Raw genomic sequence first — 23,522 nt, 5'->3', positions numbered from 1 at the left:
GTGGCTGCCATCAGAAATGGAAATACAGCCTGAGGGGAGCTACATTTATAAATAGGCAGCTCAGGAATAGTCATGGCTGAAGACACACAGAAAGCCCTTCAGAAGTTACTCCCGAACATGGATAATAATTAGCTTGAGACATCTTAGTCTCAGGTCAATGATTAACACTCTTAATGCCTGAAAATGCCCTAAGCCACTTGTGTTTGAAGCTCTAGATACATTTCATGTTCAGAGATTAAAAAAGAAGACTGATGAACTTTCAGCCTGACCTGCTGCAGACAGAAAACTAACTTGTAAATAAGTTTATTTGTATCAGAATATGCTAGCTATACTTAAATATATATATCAATATTGTATCAATATATTGACAAATAAGGATTTTGCAAAAGTTAGAAGGTTTTTCCCCAGGACAATATAGCAGATATTTTTCAAAGATACAAAAGAAAAAACAGGATGTTGCAAACCAAGCATTTTACTGTCTTAGATAAGCAAATAGGGCTTGAGGCAGCTTCCTTTGCTGTGAGAACCTCCCGAAACAAATAAAAAGCAGTGCACATTCATTAATAACTACTTCATAGAGAAAAGACTTTAACAGAAATACGATTAAAGGTGCAGCTAGACATACCTATTTCTCACATCTTCAAATAACTGCAAGTGTATTTTTGCAAGGGGTGTATTGGTTGGGTGGTTTTGGTTGGGTGGTTTTTTTTTTGGTGTTTGTTTGTTTTTTTTGGTTGGTTGGGTTTTTTTTTTTTTTGCTACTACTGTTTCCAAATATCTGCACTGAAGGATCAACTGTTTTTAAGGGGTGGTTTTACCACATCATGCTTCCAAAACAGCTTCAGTAACTTCTGAGGTRCAAATTGTTTAATAAAATTAGAAGCTACAGTTTAAACATGTTACATGTAAGGACAGGAAAGAAAATGAAGAAGAGAAAGCACTAGTCTTCCTTTACCCTCCTGAGTTCCTAATAATTACCAGAAGAGATTTCGGTACACGCAAGAAGCATTTGCCYAATCGCAACTTCACAACTTCAAGCATGCTTATGTCTCCTTCAGGGAACAACAGAGTCTGCAGTCAAGAGAAACAGAAGCATTTAAATACACTATTTCCCTAAATCTAGATATATCTTAAAAATCCCTAAGTATCTCCAACTRGGCAAATGCCTACAAACAMCACTTCTGTTTGCTTARAAGAGGTACAAAAGAAACCCAAAAYGTAAAAGAATGTCAGACACTCAGGAACAGTAAAACACAATTTACAGCTGGCTGGCAGAATTTTGTGCTTCCCACAAAATCAAGCTCTGCAAATGAACTCTAAAAGCCAGGAAAGCCAGAGCTGAGGAGCCCTTCCAGGAAWACTCCCAAAGCCCATGACTAGCACGTACACACTGAATAATACCGAAATGAAGTGCTTAGATGTGGCCTGGAGTCAAGCACTTGTGCACAGCACCACGAGTGCATCATTTCCAGTCACTACCTTCTGCACATGCAGTCCCATGCTAGCCCAAGAACTCCACCCAAATTCCTCCAAACCAAGACTTCACCTATCACCCACCCCACTGCTGACAGTCCCTCGAGAAGGCTAGAGATACAATCTTGTCCTGACAAGCTTCAAAATGAAAGATTATTATCAGCACTAAGGTTGCCAAGTGTTTGAAAAAAAAGAAAAAAAAMCAACTYGATGATGACAGAGCTAAAAGCAAACCAAAATGATGGACTGAATTCCTCTCTGTCCACATGGCCAACCCTCACCTGATTTGGATCAGGACASGGACTCACCACCTTCTTATACTTTATATAAGACTGCCACGTGAATCTATAGTGCTACATAAATTATCACTTCCCTGGAACAAGGTCCTGGCTTTGCTGGGGAAAGGGCCTTGCTTGCCTCTGAGGCGTGAACCAGATGTTATGGAACTTGGTGGAAAAAAACAGCATCAACTGAAAATGGGCTTTAGATCAAGAACATGTAATAACTTTGTATTAGGTATTCCTCTCACAGAATAAATTAGAACAACAATTTAGAGAGCAAGGTCCACAAGGATCTTTTACATAAATAGTATGTAACACAACAGCAAAGCAATTCATGTTTATTTAGGATTACCTGTCACTGAACTGCAGATCCRAGAGCTCTACAGAGAAAACTATGCCGTTATTTACTTATTTCTTRCTAAATTATTAGTAGCTCCCAGTGGTTTTGGAAAATCCTCATTAGATTATGATAGGTTTTCCCTCATCTGAAGCAGTACTAAAATTTAGAAATGTGAGAAGAAAGTATGATAAAGTTTTCAGAGTTTTAAAAATGACACTACCAAAAGGCATTTATCTGTACTTGAATTCAGGACCAGAGGAAGGGCCACTTCATCACCTGATTTTCACTGCCATGACAGGGCAGAAATATTTGCTGAATTTGACCCTTGCAGCCAAGAACTGGGTCTTATTCTGTAACTCCACCAGCACTGCATTACATGTACTTGTTTCTGCTAAAATGCTCAGTGAAATAATGCATTTTAACATACAAACTGTCACTAAATTCTGAAAATTGGAAGCTGGTAAGTTGACATCCACTGAGATTCTGCTTGATTATGAAAATCCAAGTAACTCTGCTTTCTCACATGTTTAAAGACCAGCAAAAGACTCTTAGCACCAAACCCTTGTATTACCTTCATTTAAAAGCCACTGTGGAGTTCAACAATCCAGGTTGAGTCCCTGCCAACCCCCCAGTCCCAGCCTCCTCTTGGTCTGCATGCCTGGACATAAGGAATCACCTTCTTGAATTTCTGCCTTGTCATTTGTCATTTTAACACTCATATGAAAACTTTTACCTCACACACCACTTCYACCTCAGCATGTTGAGGGTAGTTCATCAGAAAATACTAAACATGGCATTATTTATCCAAGTAATACCCTCAGGTTCCATTTGTGTCCCTTCAAGGATGCACTTCCTCCCTCCCCATTCCACTCAAAATCCTGCCAATAATCTCCTGAAATCTCATTTTCTGAACTCCTTTAAAAAATGCCTTTGCTGCAGCTCCGAGCTCATATCAAGTTTCTGGAAGTGTCCTGCTGCCCTAGTTTGCAATGTGTTTCTAATGCTACAAATCACTTTCTTCCTCACTGCACCAACCTGAAACACATGAAAAGAGTCTTCGTTTTACCTCCACCTAATCTGCCTTATTTCACATGAGAAAGGAAAAATTTAACTCTGATTAAAGGAAATTGCAGAGACAGAGATGGTGAGTAAGCTATGAGCAACTGTCCAAAGATTTCTTCCAGCAAAAGAGAACTCAAAGGAGATAGTTTCCATCTGGTTTTATTAGCTGTAGTATTGTGTGTAGGTGCTTAGAAACTTCAGAAATCTACACTGTGGAGTTGATRACATTATAAGAAGAGTTCCAGTTAAAATGAAGCAGCTTTAAGCTATTGCAGCACCCACACTGAGCCTAGATAATAATTATGCACAAATATGACAAGATATAAATGCCAAGATAGCTGCCGTGTTATCTGTGGATAAGCAGTGCACTCACTGACATACTTGAAGTTTAGCACAATCTGCTTTACTATTAAATTCAAAACAGTTTCGCTATTACACTAACAGCTCCATAATTGTAAGGTACATCATATCTACAGGAAATAATCAAATACACATGTCAAACAGATAAGCCACTCGAGAAGAAATATTTTATCCACATCTTCAAGAATTATGAGGAGATTTATCCAAGTGAGAGAGACACTGTGGTAAAATGAATAATGTGTAGAATGAAGCACATGTTCTATGGCTTAGCTTTGTTTCAGCAAGTAAAAAAATCCCAAGCATYTTGATTAAATCCTAAGGAGGACCTATTTACACACTGTCCTCTGTGCACACCAATATCAGACAGTTAAAGATAAACACCACGTTTGGAAAAATAWCTCTCATTGTCAGTCAAGGGCAACATAAATCTGAAAACCCAAACATTTTGGCAGCCAACACACTCCTCCTCACCAGCCTTCATCAAAGCATCCCACAATCACATGCAGGATAAAGCACCCTTGCACATCTTACTTTTTGGAAGTACCACTTAAAATCAAAAGGAAAACATAAAAAAAATACAGAAAACTTCTTCAATGGACAACAAGGCAAAAAGGAGTTTCAAGTAATTTTGGCATACAGCATCGAAGTTCACACTGTCTTCTCTGTACTAAAGGCAAAACAGCACATCATTTTCATTAGCCTGCAGCATGTGGATTTTCATTAACACAACTCATAAACAATGTTTTTCACACTATTCTTGAAAAAAAAAAAAACACACAGAAAAAAACCCACCACCATGTTGCTTTGTAAAAAAAATTTCCAAGTCATTACTCTTGCCCATGTTTCTCTTTGTAGTTTAGTTGCTGCAGGACTATTTTTTCCAGTCCTTCCATGCCTCTGTCCAACCACAAAATCTGTTGAATCATTTTGTGGATTGTGAATTTCTTTCTTAAAAGACCTTTGAATTTCTCAACCAAATATCTATGCTTTTGACAACATCACAGTCACAAGTCAATTTTTAATAATAGGATGCAGCATTTATCCACAGAAAAAATCCTTGAGACCACCATATAACATCGTCTGCGTTAACCCCCACAATTAAGCATAATAAACATTTATCATGCATATCGTAACATTTCCAGGTAAAGAATTGTAAAAACTGTTAAATTGTTTTTGTGCATGGATGACAGTAGCACACACCAAAGAACTTATTTCTCATCTCATTCCATGCATGGCTGGTGGCAAGGAGACACTTAAAATGACAAAACCATTTTTAAAAATTTGATCAATACAGTGAAAATTGTACATKAAGTTAATTAGTTGATCAAGTTTAACTGTTTGATCACATGCATGGGCAATAGGTGTATTTTTTCCCCTAGTCAGGTGCTGTTATAGAACTGAAATATCTTTCTTACCTTCTGAAAAAAGTCTTCCCCACTTTTTCCTTTGCCCTCCGCAGCAGCTGTAAAACAAAAGTGGGATCTGGTTACTAAATAGACAACAGGAAATTCACAGGCTTACATACAGACATTCTGAGTGAGTACATGCTACTGTAAAATAACAACACTGGGTAATTTTTTTTCATGCAATAAACATTTGGCAACAACTGAGTGATACCCAGACCAAACTTTTACAAGTCACCTGCCAAGGATGGAGTTGGAACAGTTCATTTTTGCCTACATAGGGATACTTACTTGAGTTACAAAATACACATGGTCTAAGTGAAACAATTTAGTCACACTGCATACTTTGCCCTGCAATTGTACCAACAGCAGGATCAAAAGAAATATAGGAGGGCACAAGATTTGCTGTATCAAGTATTGCATTATTCAGTGCTGTCAAGAGCAAGACCTGGATTACATTCCCCTTGTATGTAAATCACTAAGTGTAAATTTAATTAATGTAAATTATTGCACTTGAAATGATACAACTGTTTGCACATCGCTTATGTTGCAGTTTATCTGTGTTGCAATCCAAGACTTAGCAACCAGCTCAAAACACAATAGCTCAAACTGGTTATAAAGAGGATAATTCCCTTCTCCATGGAGAAGGGGATGCCTTCAAAAAGAACTCCAGGTGCAGAAAAACATTTCCTGAATGGTACAGGGTTACTTAAGAAGCTTACACTCRTCATGATATTTCCGTATTTCTCATGTACAAAACAGACCTCGAGCTCACCCCATCACCCTGACTTCAAAACTATATTTCAACTACTTRGCTCTGCCCACTCCTCCAATCACACAACCAATCCCAAACTCTTAAGAACTCTTGACTCAGCTAATGCAATTGAATAGTAAATGCAAGTGCACAGATACAGGCTAGAGGCATGAGATGACTTCTACCCCAGAGGAAACACTGCCACTACATTTGAGACAGGCTTCTCAAAATCTCAAAAACAACAAACCCACAGAGAAAGAGCACGCTAGCAAGTTGTATCTAAAACAGTTCAGAAGTTCATGATTCCACTGCAGTGTAGCCAGAGCAGAGGCAGCAAATGAAGCTTGTCATGCACTCATCTTTGCTGCAGAGCAATTCCAGACTCCCCAGTTCCCAAYGTCTGAGAAAACAAAGCCCTCCTCACCTTCAAGACCCATAGGTGCCTGTATGAGAAGAGCAAACTGGTGCATTTCACCAGAACACGGTTTTCTGGAAGCAGAGAAAAACAGCTGGGGAAGGTTTGTTTGCCAGATCCACAAGCTACTGATACGAGTGGAAAAACACAACTTCCTTGAAACAGCCCCTTGATAGGTGCACATTGCTTGACATGTTTTCCATCAACTCAGAAATAGATATGAAATGCTTTTAGGAAGTGAGAAGTACCACCACTCTATTTCAAGTAGAACATGGGACCAACATGCTTTTAATCAGAGGGCATGGGAGATAAATTGGATAAGAGAACACGACAGATGTGTGGCTGAAGTTGCAGTTTTGAGAATAGACAGATTTTGTTCCAGCTGCAAATGCATGATTTCCAAACTGAATACAAACAAGAGATGGCTTAAGATAATAGCAGTGATGCTCTGCAGGGCATTTAAGCAGAATGCTGACAAAGCAGATTCCAAGCTTTTTATTGTAGGTTTATTTTTAATATGAATCATTCTGGTGACCTGATTTACAGCCTGGCCCCACCAACAACTGATGGCACAACAGATGGAATCCAACAAACACGGACAAAGTGGGAAAGAAGAGGGAATGAAAACATCCCAAAATGGCTTCACAGAAAATAAAACACAACAGTAGAGACAACAGAAAAGCTGGAGCACTTGGCACTTTAGAAAAATCTTCAGTTCATAACTAGTGGGTTTAGCTGTTACATCATACTATAAWGATATGGTCTTTCATTAGAGCTTTTCAGCACATAAGATGCTTTATGACAACTCATTTGCCAGGTCTCATGTCATCTATAAAAAGGCAGGGAAGAYTGTATGGTGGTTTTTAGGAAAGACACTGAAGATGAAGGTCTGTACATCAGAACAGYGTTTCACAGGGTAAGAGACTTAAAGCAACCTGTTGGTATTTTGTCACTTCATGTCCAAGATGCAGTGCTATTTAATCCAGAAAGAGGTATGCCACAGATCATCTCTGATTGAATATAGGTGATATAGGTGATCGTGGCATTACCATCTCCATTATGCATTGAATTAATCAACAAAAGATACTCAGAATTGTGCCTTAAAGTATTRTGTTACACTTAGAATGATATATTTCACTAAGAAAGAAAAAAAGCCTAAAAACTTAAAGGCAAACTATATGAATCAATATGTTATGCTTCCTTTTAGGTTAGCTCTTTTCCAGCTATCGCCTCCCTTTTCCCTCCTTCCTCTTACGATAAAACTCTTTGTACCAATTCAAWACTCATTTTTTTATTTCACTTCCTAAATTTCCTCTTGTTTTTATGAGGAGCAATTACAGTTAAAGAAATTTAAATTCTATCATTAGAATTCATCAATCATGAATTTTGTGGTGCTACCCACAATTACCTACATTTATATCTATGCTTACTCCCAAACTAAGCACCTATATTTAAGAAAGCTTCCAATGCGTGTCTGCAATCAATTTATGATTGACGTGAAATTATCTTGAAGCATTTCTCCTCTCCAAAGTAGGTAAAGACAGTTCTAGCATTTCTGAAAACAGTAGGACAGCCTAAAACAAGGGGAAATTTATTCATTTGTTTTGTAATTGAAAGGCTAAACAGATTTTTTTTTTTTTTAAGCAAGGCCAATCCAGCATCTTTTGCAGGGAAATGAGCAAGAGAAGCATTCCAGAATTAGGAAATTCATGCAGAAGTCGTTAACATGCAAACCATTCACAGTGTTCTCTACAAGCAGATGCAATTTAGTAAGTCGTTGAGGTTTACCTCAAATCAGATAAACTGAGATAAAAGCAAACTTTACTTTGTGTTTAAGAAAAAAAATCTCCTAGGTCATCACTTCCCAAGATCAACTTTTCTAAACAAATCTTGAGAGTATTAACCCCGACTCTCAAAATAAACTTCAGCTTTGAAATATCATATTAAGCAACTCAAGATATTTACCTCTGACTGTGCACCCCAGCAAATTATTTTTGTAATCTTAATAATAATAATAATTAGAGTTTTAGTATAAAACCAAGCTTTATTCATAAAAGCAGTGAATTTTCAAGTGCTCAAACTCCCAAGACAACAAGCCTCTTGTGGGAGGCTGACAGGGCCAGCAGTGCCGTGCCAGTGCTGCATGGAAGGCACAACAGATCCCAGTTCAAATAAATTAGAAAAAATCTTTCACATTTTAATAGACAAAYTATCGCTTTCAAAATACTTCACCTGTAACAAACATTAAGAAGTGACATTATCTCCTGGCACGTGCCTTAGGAGAGCATTCCACCCTTCTGCCAGCGGTCCCTGTCCCCAAAGAGGGTTTGAGAGGAACCACAAACCAAATGCTAATTAATCCAGTCGTACCTGACTTCTCACTGACAAATTGTTTCATTTCTGCCAACTCAGGAAGTACTGTTTTCTTAGAAAACAGTATTTACTTTATGGTATTGAATAATCACTTAACCAACCCTCACAAAAACTAGGATTACTTTTACACAAGATGGCTACATTGGTTTCAGAAATACAGATGAAACCTATGTAAATGTGCATAACAAGCATTTTATATTTTAAGCTATACTCTGTTTATTGTAATTTCTTCCATGCCATGAAATATTTTATATTAGATTTTTGCTTTTCAAGACATATTGGATTGCTGAGGTTCCATCCAATACAAATATAAAACAGTTGAAACAGGTGTTAACTGTTATGGTACCCATGAAGTGCACCATTTGTCTACTTAATCACCAGATCATAAAAAGGCCCAATTGTAATTTCTTCTAGGTTCACATGGAAAAAATGAATTTGAGCTTTCACTTCAAATGTTATTTTAATTAGTAAAAAAGTTATTACAATACAGGTCATATTTTACAGGAACAGGAACCCGAGACACTGATTAAGTCAAGCCTTTAAATGAATTACTGTAACTCTGTTGATCTCACACATCAATTTTGTGTCTTAGTTTCCAAACTCTTGAAGTTGTTATCAAAAACTCAGTGTAGCAGATGTTGGTGACTTTGCCTCTACACTGATTAGTGTCAAAACTTCTTCCTCTGTCTGCATTGAAAAACTATATTTTTAGGAGAACAAAAGAGCATGTTCTGCTCTTCAGGTCACAACTATGATCAAACAAAACCATTCCTTGAATCAAAATAATCTTTAACATGACAGATAACTAGATATTGTTTTCATTTTATGAAGACAAATCAATAGGATTTCGAGAAACTGTAGAATAATGCACCTGAAGGTAAGCGCTCAATTATCCTTTACTTTTCCTATCCATTGAAAGAGAAAGATTTCACAACATAACACTTAAGAGTGTCCTCATGTTATTTTGGTTTATTTTACTCTGATTTTTTTCTGAATCCGCAATGGAAACATGCCACATACATTACAGTGTTGATTTTTATTTATCAATAATTTTTTTAATGGAATGGACTTATTTATTGAAAGCCTAAGCTATTTCCCAAAGTTACCAAGCCGCTGTCATRCAAAGAAACCCAAGCAAAAACTTCTTTCATTGAACCAGAAACCACCTGACAAAAAGATTATGTTTTCCTGTGCACCAAGTCAGACACTAACCCACACATGCTCTGAAAGCTTGCCTATATCAAGCCAAGATAAAGAATTCCACCCCCATGACCACAGAGTTAAGCCAAATTGCTGAAAAGATGCCTTAAGGAATAAAAAGATACAGCGTGCATTGTTAAAGAAAAAAATCTGACCTTAAAYTGAATTTGCTGAAATCCAAACAAAACAGTTTTCCATTTTTCTTGTAATTGCAAAGCCAGTCTCACTTCCAGTTTTCAGCTTAGGAGCTAAGAAGTCAGAGAGACAACTAAAATATACAGTCTGGCAAGAGAAGTTGCAAGGCTTAAACAAGCAAGAAATCTGCATGAAAAGTTCAAGTATTTGAGACTGTTAATTGGCTTTTCAATAAGATTACATATTCTTTTTACTTTGTTATTGATTATAATAAACTTCATAACATAACCTATTACGCACAGAAATCTCAGTATTTCAAGGTCTTACGTGGCTCCAGGAGTTTTCCAGAGTTAATGAATAAAAATCAGGCATTCAAATTTTCTTAAATTCACGCACAGAGCAACTTTTAGGTTTAGAGGATGCTCACAATACACAGGCCAGAGTCAACTGGAGGTACCAGCAAAGGGGACTGCACAAAGGGAGAAAAGCTCCACAAYTCTCAAGAAGTTACTGGAACATTCAACTAATTAGAAAAAGAACAAAATATACCTGACAAATAGTAATGTCCAAGTCAGGACCTAACTACAGAAACCATCCAGTACCTACATATCTTGTGATAAAAGGATTCTTGGACTTAGGGTGAAGTAAGTCTCGCCTTTTATTAAGAAGTCAGGTAAAAAATTTGAAAGTCCAAACAAAAACACCCATGATACAAACTTAAAATGTTTATAAGGGAGCATTGTCCCTCTGGTAGAGCAGCAGGAAGAATTGCAGCATGCTCAGTAAATGACAATAAATAGCCTGTTAAATATCAGGACAGTTTTGGGTGAGTTCCACTGGATCTCCTCCTGCTAGCATGAACTCAATACGCAACTGCTGAGCTATCCAGAGAGGCCAGATGTGCTCCAGCAGCTGACACACCAAACCAGTGCTGGGAAAAAGCAGGCTGAGTGTGGGATGCTTTCACCCTGCTGCTGAAATGCAGTGTCACTGAGGCCCCTCGGCATCCCAATGTCCATGGCCTCTTTCTGCACCATGTGCCAGCTGGAGGAGGCTCCCTGAAGGGAAGCCTGTGCCACCAGAATGTGTTTCTAAACACACACAGGTAACACCCCCACGATCTGCATTTCCTCTTAATATTAGGCACATTCACTTACTAGAATATTAACTTTTCAACAWCTTTTTACTCCCTGAATGCTATATTAAAATTAAATCATTGATACTAAAATTTGGATTSTTGGCAAATAGCTTAAACCAATTCTACAACCAGAACTCCTGGATCTTCACCTATCCATCATTTATGATGAACAAAGAGAACAGCAACACAGAGAAAAAGGGAAAGCTTAAAACAAACTATGCTTGTTTCCACTAGCTCTGCAGACAAATGCAAGACAGAATGCAAGAAAAAAAAAACAAAAACACATGCACTCTGAGAACCAAAGAGGCATTGATTTTCAACAAATATTCCTAGAGATCTGTTCATAGTATTCATAGGGACCTGACAGATTTGGTGACTAAAAGCTAAGGGGAAAAACAGAGAGGGGAAAGAAAGGAAAAAACAATGGGGTTATACAGAAGGCAACTTGCCTTGTCCTGCATCAATATTTTTAGAGTTGCATAACTATAAAACTCTATCTAAAACCAATAATTTAATACATAACAAGTAAAAATTTAGATATCTAACATCTTTTTCTAATTTTGCAAAACAAATTTATCCCTAGAGAAAAAGCTGTCTGCCAAGACTCTACATAGGAATAAGTCTGCTTGTTTATTTATTTTTAGAGMCAAGTCACAGCTTGAGTGCAGGCTGTGAAGCTGGGGTTGCTCTGGGAGCCCCCTTTTCCCTGCTGCAATCTCTCTTTCAAAGGCACACATGGGTGCAGCTCATCCCCACAACCACAGATCGCTCCCTGATGTGGTGTGGAGCACAGGGAGTGCATGGCACGAGACTGAGGATTTTAATGGAGATAATGAAGTGACTGCTCTGCTTCCTGCCAGCCACTCCAGAACAAAGCCAGGAAAACTGAGTAGGTGTCAGCACTGTATTACCTGATTAAAATTACTCTATTAGCTGCCCAAGGCTGACACTTGTTCACTGTTAGAGCCACAAACGCTCTGTCATCTCTCCAAATGGGTGAAATATTCCTGGAAGTCTCCCACATCACCCTTCAGATACACTAAAGGACTTGTGCTGTTTCCTACAGAAGATATGACAGCTGATGGTTCCAAATAAATCCTCAAAGCCCTTCTGAAGTCTTGATTTCCACGACTGACAGACTAAATCAGTGTCCCTGCTTCTGGGATCAGCAGAGGGCTTCTTGGAGATTCCTTAACTAATGGAATTCAACTGAAGTCAACAAGGAAAGCAGAACCAAACAAAGCACAACTTCGCTTAGGATTTCTTGAAAGCATAAGGAGTCTCAACTAATACAAATTTTCCATTTCAAGTTTGTGACCACTTTAGTGGTACTGTGAAAGGAGAAGATCCATGCAAAAGTGTACCCAGCTGCCAGGTTGTGGGAAAGGAGATGAGAATTCCAAGAAAGACTTGTTAATTTTTCACCAAATAATTCCCATATTATCACCAGATTTTTAACTACAATGTTTTTCTTCCATTTTAATCGATGGATAAAGACAGATTGACACCTAAAAAACAGCCAAGTTGAACGCCCTATTTCTAGTTCTTCTCAAGAAAAACAATTTCCATCTGTGGTACTGATAATCACTTTTTCTACAAGTGAAGCTACCGATCAGTTATGAGACAGCTTTGTTAAGATCTGTAGCTACCAGCATGAATGAAACCTGATTAAAACCTTACATCAAGTACATTCCTGCATTGTAAGYCACCCCAGTATCTTCCCCAGTTTTGAGAACAACATCTGTGAAAATACATTGGAGACAGTAATGAAAAGAGAACAATTCTATGACTTTCATGTTCATGAAACATTTTTGCTCCCTAAATATATAAGAATAAAGCATCTGTGACCTCAGTCCTCCTTCCCTCTTTGCCAAGCAGCTCCCTGAGAGATGCAAAGTGCCATCAATCMCACCCAAAAAGCGTCAGCTACACTGAGATGTGTAAAGGAAAGATGATGTGGTTCAGCTTCTATTAYTTTAATCAAGGAGTTAGCTAATTGCCTCCCTTCCTTCAAACAGGCCTTTCAGCATTTCAGTTTTACAGGAAATTTGGAAACCTGCAGCCACAAGGATAGGCTGGCCAGAACCAAGTTTCACATTGAATTATTTTGTTCCAAATCCTTTGTAGTCAAAACCTGACAGCAGCAGCAGTCTGCAGGCAGCCGTGAAGGCTGCAAGAGCACTCTCCCACTTCAAACAGGGTTTAGATGTTATCAATTCCCCTGACCATTATCCCGAGAGAGGCAGTTTTGGAGGAGACAGCTGGAAACGGGTAGCCCTAGTGGCTGTAGGAAAATCTCACCAACACACCATAGTGCTGATATAAAATACTTCTCAGCACAGCGATAAAAATAATAGTTGTTTATGCCAGCAACTCACTTTTCCACTACTCCAGGCTTTCTCTGTGACACAAGGGAAGAGACCAAAGCAGTGTGGCAGGGTGAAGCCATTCYAGCCCTTCTTTCACCTTGCCTACCTCAGCTGCCCCATTTTTCTTAGTGCATGWGCTGCCATGCACATAACCTGCATTAAATATGGGGGCTGTGCTTCCCCAGGAAGGTATTTAGTGAGAGAAATACGGAAGACATGAAATATGKWAGGGTGTAGCACTTTGYCCCTTCCCTTCAGTGTGGCCACTGKAAACACTGGAGAAGCGGCAGGACAGCTRAGTGAACCACCCTGTGCTGTCACACATCTGAAAACAGGCCAAAGTAGTCATGGAAGGGTAGGAGAAGTAAGAAATGTAAAGCCTGGCATTTTTCTAAAAAGCTCTGCAGTGGGACTAGCTTCGTGAGTCACTGGATGTGACAGCTCAAAGAAAAAAAAAAAAAAACAAAACCTTGGAGTGCCTCAGGAGGCAGAACCTCCCTTGCTGCCAGTGCCTGACAGATCCAACTCTGCCCCCAAGCCAGAGTATCCATTTAAGAGAACTTGCTGTTTACAGGAGGAAAGAAAATCATAATATCAGACGTGCCCCAGGGGCTGACAGAGGATACCTGCCAAATACAAAAGCTCTKCTCTCAGCAGATTGATGGCTGGGGATATTCTATTTGTTTAGTGCTCAGCTTTCCCTCGATGCACAACCACTTTTCTTGTCAGGTTTGAGCACAGATCCTGCATGATTCATTGCATGGGAGGGGAGAATGCAGCAAGGCTGTAAAAAAATTAGAAACAAAAACCCTACAGATTTGGACAAAAATGTACACAATATTTTTCTGATGGTCCTGCTTGTTATGAGTCATTCACAGATGTGGAATTGCAGGAGAGAAGCCAAGATTAAGTCTAAGACAAAGCTTTATACAGGAAACCAGTTTAAGTCTGCTGCAATGCAGGTTACACATGGAGCTACAAGCTCTTTTCCAGCAGTAATGAGATACTGCCTGTATCTGGACCCAYTATGCCGAACAAGATACTAGAATACATTTGACAGAGACAAAAAAAAAATATTTTGAATTACAAAGTCTTTTCTAAAATTCAACCAACCCCACACTCTCCAGCTTACTGGAAGCAATTGGAATATTTGGAGAACAAATCTGAGTTTCCTTTTTCTGTCAAAAACCCACTCTCTTCATTTCTAAACTTACATACAGAAAAATGTAAACCCACTTAAACACTTCATACAAGTATAACTGAGCTTTTATAAACTAGCWTTAAGTAGCAAACGACAAAAGATTTAAAAAGCTAAGAAGAAAAGTGTAAGGTAAACAGATTTAAATAAGTACAGGCATAAGCATTGAAGCAAGGCATTGATGCAATCAGTTAACATCAAAAAATGAAGACAAAGGTAATACATTTTAACACAACACCATTTTCAGGAATACAATCTATCCCTCAAATCATAGCTTAAAAGACAGAAAGACTGTGCCAGTTTATTCTTGGGGATCACCATAATTCAGCTAACATTTGAAAAAGCAAGTTTACCTTTTTCACGTGAGAGCCAATAAAATTTGTTCAAATAACATCACYGAGGAAGTTGCAAAGCAGATGTGTAAAGAGAGAAGCAGAGAAAATAAGCTCACCCATCCATCCAGTCTAAAGCCATGTACCACCATAACCAAGTGTGAACTCATTTGTCACCCCTTTTTCCATGCACTTGCTRGGCAAGAAATCCAAATTATGTATCRGCACAAAAATACAGTGATAGAAGTTACTTGGCCAAACTCAAGTTTACTCACAACACCAAGATCTTTCCGCTTTTAAGAAACTAAGGAAATGAAGTAATTGTTTAGGTAAGAAGATCAAAGCACAACAGAAGTCTAGACCCTTCTGGTAACGGTGAACAAGTTTTATTTTCACAGCTGGTTTCATGTCCACATTTTCATCATGTACATGACTTTTTCTTATGAACGGTCCCCATATTAAAAAATACCCAACTGCTATATACAGCTGCCAAAGCATTAAATTATTCCATTTGTGGGCATGCATGTAAATAAAAACATACACATTCAGAGTGAATAAAGAATGACAAGTTGTATAATCAGGACTTCTAGACACAGTTTACAATAAGATAAAAGCCTGCACTGGTTTACACTACAGTGGTAAAATCTAGACAGAAGCCTGGCATCCACACCAGCTCCAATCATGCCGCATTAGGAGATGTGGACTGCACAAATTGTTAAGGATAACCTGTTAGCTTTTACTTTAGAAAGGTGGACTGTTCAGCAAAAAGAGGACAGCTAGCATAAGACAAGCAATAGCATTCTGATTTTAGGGTGTTAAAAAAAAAAAAAGAAATTAAACCAATTAATTTAGTTCTAATCTGCTAAGTTAAATTACTCTGTTTGGGAAATCCTACCTGCTTCTTCAGTGAGGAAACACTACAGATACAAACAGTTCTGGACTGAGAAATAGGAAATGTATGTATTCAGAAAAAGACTGTKCTAGGCTGGCACCAAGAAAAAACCTCTTCCAGACAATCCACAGAAAATTCTGCRCTTCCACTGCAGTATTTCTTTTGATTACAGAAGAGTTTTTCAAAGTAAATCATCTTCTATGAAAAGTTTGCAGAATGGTAGCAAATGCTTGTGAAATTCAGGTAGACAGTCATTACATTCTTTCACCATCTAKTCCTAGCTAATTTTTTGTCACTAACTATGGAAACCTTACAACAATTTTCTCTTCAGTGAAAGTGGAGCTGAATGACAGGATAAATCATACTGACACTATATTTAGTTTGCTTTATACTGTCGCAGAAAACCTAAGCATTCTCACCAAACCAAGGGTAGGGTGGCATGTAGAAGTGGAATTTCAAGTTACCCAAGACAAGCAGCCAAGTCACAGATTCATAACCATTTAATTGAGAAGTGTTTTACCCTCCAAAGAAGGCATGATGCCTCAAATATTATGAACCTGAGCTCATGCTGTGTATTACAGTGTCAAAGGACAGAGACCACAAGTCAGTTACCTAAAGGTTAAAAAAACCCCAAACCTTATCTGGCAGAACATGCATTGATATTTACTCAAACACCTCAATGCTATTGAGATTTGTCCCTCCAAGTTCCCAAAGCTCTTTCTGAAATTGAGCACAGACGTGCTGGAAGCACACATCACTAAAGGCTAAGAATGGATGAGGATTTTAACTTGCCCTTCACCTTAAAGCACTGATCTAGGCTGTGAGCCCTCTTCTCATGGGGACTCCTCCCAAACTTGGGCTGATATCAAGAAAACAAAATTAGTCAAGGATGCAACTTTTGCAGAACTTAAATAAAAATAAACTATTAATTTATAGGAATTAATAAATTATAGGAATAAATATTATCACCAACTTCATAGTTCACCCATCAAACCCTGTACRTATTTTTGGGCCATGTTTTCAGATATATTAACATGCCAAGGTCATTTTGCTTGGTTTTCCAAACTGTATCTTCTGGCTACAGGGGAGATGTATAGAAATGCAAAGCTCCCCCCACCCCAAGTCTTTAAACAGATGAGTTTTTAGAAAGCCAGCTCCATTAACCACGGGATTGCTTGTGATTCCCACCTCCTAGAGGCAAAATTCTGCCACAGCACAGCTGAAATGTTCCAGAGAGACTGCAAAGTCCTGCCAACTACCTTTGAACTGCTATAGTTCTGAGAAAGAGAAATCTTCATTCGCACTTTTCAGTCCTCAGGAAGTAACCCTGCAGAGGGGTGAAACCCCCAGTAGTCGCCTGGATTGCTCAAACCTATCCCAAAACTGCTGTGGGCATCAGACTAACTCTAAATAAACAGCACTTAGCAGTGTGTGCACCAAGACTTGAAAGCCAGCCTTTGTGGGCTGCTGAACCTTTTATTCAAACCTTATGAAATCGAGCGAGGCGTTTAAGGACCGTGCAGGAAGTGGAGAGTTGAAGTTATGTTGCCTACACAAACAGGCCCAAAATATATTACCCAAATCCTAAGATTGCTTTCTTTTCAAGCACAAGCAGATCACTGACTACAGTGTACGATCTCAAAGACTTGCATCTGGCCCCCTGCTATCCGGTTTGTGTTTTTATGGACTCCAAGTTATTTCTACAACTGTTGTTTACAAGAAATATATAAGGCAGGAAAACTCTACAAAGCTCCATTTACACAACCTTGTGATACAGTGCAGGCAATGCTTAAACTAAATTAATGACCACGAGTAAACAAGAACGCATTGTTTTGTGGTTAGACAACTGCAATTCTCAGTTACACAACTCATTTATCTAAAAGTTTGACTATTTCTGAAATTAAATTCCTATTTTTTATGTTCAAGTCGCAGGAAAGTCCTGCTTAGAAGAGCTGATACAATACAAAACCCTTAAAGTTCATGCAAAATAAACTGGAAAGAAACTTGTAAACTTAAGAGATATAAAATGTCAAGCGTGGGGAAGTGCAAAATTAAAACAAAGAATGTGCAATTTCTGCCAAAATCTAGAAAAACAAACAATAACAAGTAAGGAACTAATATCTGGCCCACTTCTGCCTCCAGTTCCTGTGTGGGGGCTTTAACTCAAATATCATGTTTTTCCAAACAAAAAGAAGTTTAAGTAGCAAGACGTTAGTGCAGCTGATTTAATGCAATGCTGTTTCCAGGGTTAACTTTTTTACCACTTTTGCTCAGCGTAATTCAATTTGGATCTTTTCTGTAAAAGTTTATGTCAATTATTTTTTCTTCTGCGTTATGTCAAGTATCAACTCCAAATACCAAGTACCAAACACAAAACCAATTCCTTATCACCAAACACAGAATGACATTACCACCTATTCATAAAAACCACTCTGGGCCGAGCATTGTGTAACATCTCTCAACATGTTGCACTTGCAAAATATCCCAGTTTTTATAAATATTGCCCATGTGTTTCATGCTTACATAAAGCTTTTGCCAAAACACTCACTTTTTAAGTGATATGGGGATCTTAGTAATCTGGAAGGAATGTCAGTGAACCAAGGAGAAAAATCAAGTCTACTTCCAAACCTTGCTATTTGCCCTGTTACCTGGCAATTGGTGTTCTTTGAACTAATCAGATTTAACTGACAATTAATGCACACATCCAGATCTGTCGAGGCTGAGCTGGCATAGTGCATTTATCAGTTTTATGCTGTTTTATACAACTGACACCAGCTTTATATCTTTCATAATCAAGGACCGTAATGTCACTCTCAGGACTCGATGGGGAAATATAACGAAAATTATATATATTCCAGACAGATTTTGGACAAAAAATATTAACAAAGTGTCACCTGATAATTAGATGGAGATTAGATTGCTATGGTAACAGATAAATCAGACTGGAAACCACAGGAAAGTGAACTTCTACTAAGCAAGTAAAAAAGTACTGAAGACTTTCTTTTAAAACAGGCCAAGAAATAACTAGCATAAAACATCAACTAAAGTATCAAACAAACCTGGAAAAAGAAAAAAATATTTTGGAAAGTCCTTAAAATAAACACAGCCAAGAGCCATACAAAAGGAATACCAAAAGAGATTGCTCTTGAGAATAATTCTAGCTAGGAATGATAAAGACAGCTAGTACAGGGAAAAGGGCTCTTTTATTTATGGAGTCACGTTTACTCCTGAGAAGTCCCCAACTATGTCTGACTCATATGATGTAAAGCACAAGCAGGCTTTACATACATGAGGTCCTTCCAATTCAGTTATACAAATAGGGTATTTTTAATTTACAATAACCACATCTGTATGCTGATATGTGGGAAAACAAGAATGCTGTGCAAACACGTGATTTCTAGCTCAAACAACAGTTTGTTTCAGACAGGCAAGGGGTCTTTGAACTGCAAACCTTCCTAAGGAAATACAGTCCACTTGAGAGCAGGGTGAAGTAGCTCAAAGTCAGCATTCCCAGACATAAATAAGCATGTACTGGGGTCAGGTTTCTGTGAAAGAAATGAGTTACCCATCAATTAAAAAATGACTATATGTGTATGTGCAATAGCCATCGGTAGTTTCTCCAAGCAGAAAAGAACCATGTGAGGGTTTCATGTTCAACAGAACTAACAATAAACCAACCCTCAAGTACTGAGTTTTGCTGGAGAGTAAAAACATAATGGCACTGTTGCCACTTGACAGCCAAGGGTATCCTGGCTTTGTATTTCAGTGAAAACAATCACCACCAGCAGCCTGGAGCACAGATTGGTCAATATTCCCTGTGTGCCCACATTTGGCTACTGTTTCCAGTAAACACCAGCTAGTAGATCATTTTAAAAACAAAACATGCAACAAAACCTTGTTCTAGTCCTAAACAGATTCAGTTAAGAAATACTGAAAAAGATGGCTTTAGGTTTTTATTCTCCATCAAAATCTGTAAAATGAGTTAATGGTAAACAGTGAAAAGCAGGAACAAAACCAACCCACAAATAAGTGTGCAGCTTATGTAAGAGGTGAACACACTAACTCAGCCTCTCTTTCTGATGACTATTTCAAGCCACATAATTTTTCAACATTAAATTGCAATGCATAAAGGCAAGTATCACAATCACAGAAAAACCTAATGTTTTGCGCATCCTCCATTACTTCCCCTAAGTCTTAGCAAATCCTCAGAAAAGAAATCTTCAATGTATTGGGTGAGATTTAGACTTCTTAGATGTTCTGCAAGTTAACTCACAAGTTTAAAAAAAATAGTAAATATATAATATCCCATTCATAATTAACCCAGAATAAATCTACTGCTACTTCCTCTCGTAATTTTAAAAAAAAACCCCTCCATGGAACCACCTCTTCAGCTGTGTTGTTCTCAATATATCGAGATTCTGACCTTTATTTCAGCATTTTTAATCACACAGGGCAACTCAGGATGGAAAAAGACAGGTCAGTTTTCCCAAAGGTTTGCAAAAACTATGCAAAGCCTGGAATAATGCTGAATAAGCCACAAAGTCATTCCGGAGAAAAATAATAACGAAAAGCAGGGGTGTGCCACCAGCTGAAAACTGAAAATTTAAGGCTAAGTATTTTACTGAAAATTGCCAACCCAGTAATTATTTTCCTGAGAAAGGAAGGAGAGGATAGATCATGAGCCCTTGAATACGAAAATTTCTTCTATTGAGGAACAGAAAAGTTAAAAAAAGCCTTTGCTCTTTGCCATCCAAAGATATAGAAAACTCTGCTTTGGAGAAAAAAAAAAGTCCACAAAAGATTCCTAACATTCTTCTTCCATTACAATTATATAGATTTCAAGATGTTCCACAACGTGAACCAAAGCTTTCTACGCAGTGCAAAGCAGCCAACAGAAAAAAWTACATTCTTCCTGCAGTTAAAATGGATTAGCTTTAAAACCAAGCAGAAAGGGGAAAAAACTGAGGACTTGCTGCTCTAGTTCCTCTGCTGAATGTTTGGAAAGTTCATGTTTCAGGAGTCTTTAAGCAGAGTAAACAGTAGGAGACTGCACTGGAAGAGGAAGAAGGTTAAACACTAAGTTATACTGGTAGAGTCAGGATCTTAAATCACAAATGCATTKAGAAAGGGTAGGAACAAGTCCCCATGCAGAGAACTCAAACAGTGCTCAGCTGCTAACACCACCAAAAAAAATGGGCATTTTCAGTTCAGAAAAATCCTCCCAACACTGGAAGCATCCTCTCAGAATAAACTATATTATGCCTCCTGCAGAAAAATGGCAAACAAAGCCCTACCCACACATGATAAGAATTAAGCAAAGCCTCCTACTATTGACTTTATTTAACTGGGTCTTCCTAGMGTTGCAATTAATCCCTAGGAATTTTCCAAGTTCCTAAGTTTGCAGAGACTCCAGGTGATTTTTATATAAAGTCTGTTTTTACCGTTGAAAAAAGTCCACATACTCAGAGAAATGCAAGCCCAAGATTCAGAACTTTCTGATACTGAAATCCAGATATTCTAAAAAAAATATATAATTATAAATATATACACTTCGTTTACTCTAAAGACAATACAWACCGTTTAATCTTGAGCTCAAAAATAATACTGAAGTGTAACTCAGCTGCATWTAGTTTACTGCATTATTGCATACATACAATAGCACAAGTCTGACCTATGTGATGTGGCTCCACTCTTCATGATTCATGCTGTTCTTGAGATAAATATTACAGCATTGTGCTTTCGTCTGTGCCAACAATGACTTTATCACTTAATTTATGCTTCTTCCTTCACGCTGTTTTTTTACCAGCGCTATTTCAACTATTTCAGCTGTCTCTTTAAAACAGACTTTGGCTATTGYTTGCTTTTTTTGGCACATTACTAAACAAGGAGGCATTGCATACAATTAGGGCTAATTAAGTCATAAGGAGACCAGTAGATTGCTCTGCAAGGACAAGCATGTACGTTTTAAAATTCTCTTGTGGAGCAGAGGACATTGTAACAGTCAGAAGTTACAGTCAAAGAAGCTCACTAGACTCTGAAAGTCTCYGCCTATCTCAACCACGCATAATTAAAAACAAACCCCAAACATTTAGAATTGACAGAGGCGAAAGTCTGGATGGTGTACTCCATTTCTAGAGTTCGTAAGAAACCATTATCATCAAGACTGCCAAAAAAAGCAACATTTCCTGTTTGCATTTTTTTCTGCTATTTTGATTTTGGTTGAATTTGGGTTTTCTGTTACAGCTYAACTGGATTTGACCATAAAAATACTTTTCATCTCTTTAAGCTGCTACCCTGAAATCATGAGACTGCATGGCTACCACAAACCCACAACCCTGGCAAAACCAATTTGCAGAAATTGATACAAATCTTYTCTGCAATTTGCTGAAAAATAATCRCCAAATTTAWGGTGTCAGAAGAAAAACYTTGTTTTAGAAAAGAAAAGCMRATTTGGTTCTGTTACCTTAGGGGTCACAGTGRAAGTTAACCAGCTCTCACTGTGCCTATATGAGCCCACTTGACCTCAGATCAGAGAGGTTTCTCCAGAAAAGGAAACGGTTCCATTGCTGAAGAAATAGCACCAGGGAGCTGAGCTAGCTCAAGCACCAGCCCCCAGTGTGTTCAGTGTGGGTGCTCAGTCCACTTCTATCTTTGTATTTCAGCAATTAACCCATTCCTGCCAGAAACATCACAAACCAGTCCACACTGGAGCAAAAGGAGCAGACCTGGGATCCAGCTGAAGCAGTAAGGGCCACTTAGAGAAGAACAAACAAATGTCATTAGAGCACATTTAAAAGAATTGAATTAAGAGCTACTCAACTCACCAGAAAAGGTGTTTTCCTCCTAAACAGCCTCTTCACCTCTACCTCTATCCTCAAAAATGTTGAGATACTACCCTTCCAGATCCAGTAAGGACCAACTCACAGMCTACCTAAAAAGAGAAACTGCCTTTGTATTTCTGAACTAAAAGATATACAGCCCAAGAGCAGAATGCTTAAGACGACGACATCACTTGGGAATTACAAAGATAGATTTTTCTATTTTATAATTAGAATTGAGAACCATGTTTTCACTTCTCTGATGTTAAATTTTTGCAGGGTATAAAGTCACACAGACATTAAGAGCTCATACTCCTTTGATTATTAAAATAATGGAAGAAAGGTTWAATTACAACAAAATGCTAAATACTATGGACTTTCAAGAATAAGAAGCTCCATTTATAAGTTTACCATTACCCTCACACTACCAAGTAAAATTGATCTACTTTATAGATATGTGTATTCCCCCAATAATGTTTTTTAATCATTTACAGGACATTAAGATGATGTGTAAAACAGTACAATACCAATCCCTTACAAAGTGACTACTCAGCTGTATGTCCAAGTCTCTACTGTTATCCAGAAGACTGCAAAAACGATTTTATGGCTGTGGCTTTTCTCTTTAGAGTAGAAGCATGCAAATCCATGAAGACTGACACCCAACCAGCAGCTCTACATCATGTTCCTCCAGTTCACATCTTTAACGTGGAAGTTCACATCTTCAACATGCACTGAGGTATCTGAATTTGCTTTATTGCAGCAAACAAAACACACCCAAGTATCAAATATCCCAACCAGCTTGCCACTGCCTCCATTCCAGCAAGGCAGGCCTGATGAACTGGAGTAGCTGTTTTTGGACACATGAACTGCATGTCCCTCCTCCTCACATCACACGGAAAGAACACAAGCCTGGCAGGTACACAGCAAAGCATCTACACCAAAGCCCACACTCAGATGAAGTGTTCYGTGCTCTGGTCCA

The 23,522-nt window shown here is 38.2% G+C and overlaps 1 protein-coding gene across 1 annotated transcript in view; it reads right to left on the bottom strand.

Moving 5' to 3' along the window:
* BICC1 (BicC family RNA binding protein 1) overlaps window positions 1-23,522 on the bottom strand; it is an 89,845-nt gene that overhangs the window by 52,252 nt on the left and 14,071 nt on the right. The window contains exon 2 of the mRNA XM_057368371.1: window positions 4,932-4,978. Within this exon, the coding sequence (XP_057224354.1) occupies window positions 4,932-4,978 (47 nt within the window). The remainder of the gene's footprint in view (window positions 1-4,931; window positions 4,979-23,522) is intronic.

This window comes from Malurus melanocephalus, unplaced genomic scaffold, assembly GCF_030028575.1.
Source record: "Malurus melanocephalus ecotype Western Australia unplaced genomic scaffold, MMel_1.1 scaffold_91, whole genome shotgun sequence".
Lineage (NCBI taxonomy): Eukaryota > Metazoa > Chordata > Aves > Passeriformes > Maluridae > Malurus > Malurus melanocephalus.
The sequence above is the reverse complement of the archived record's forward strand: the minus strand, read 5'-3'. Positions and strand labels throughout refer to the sequence as shown.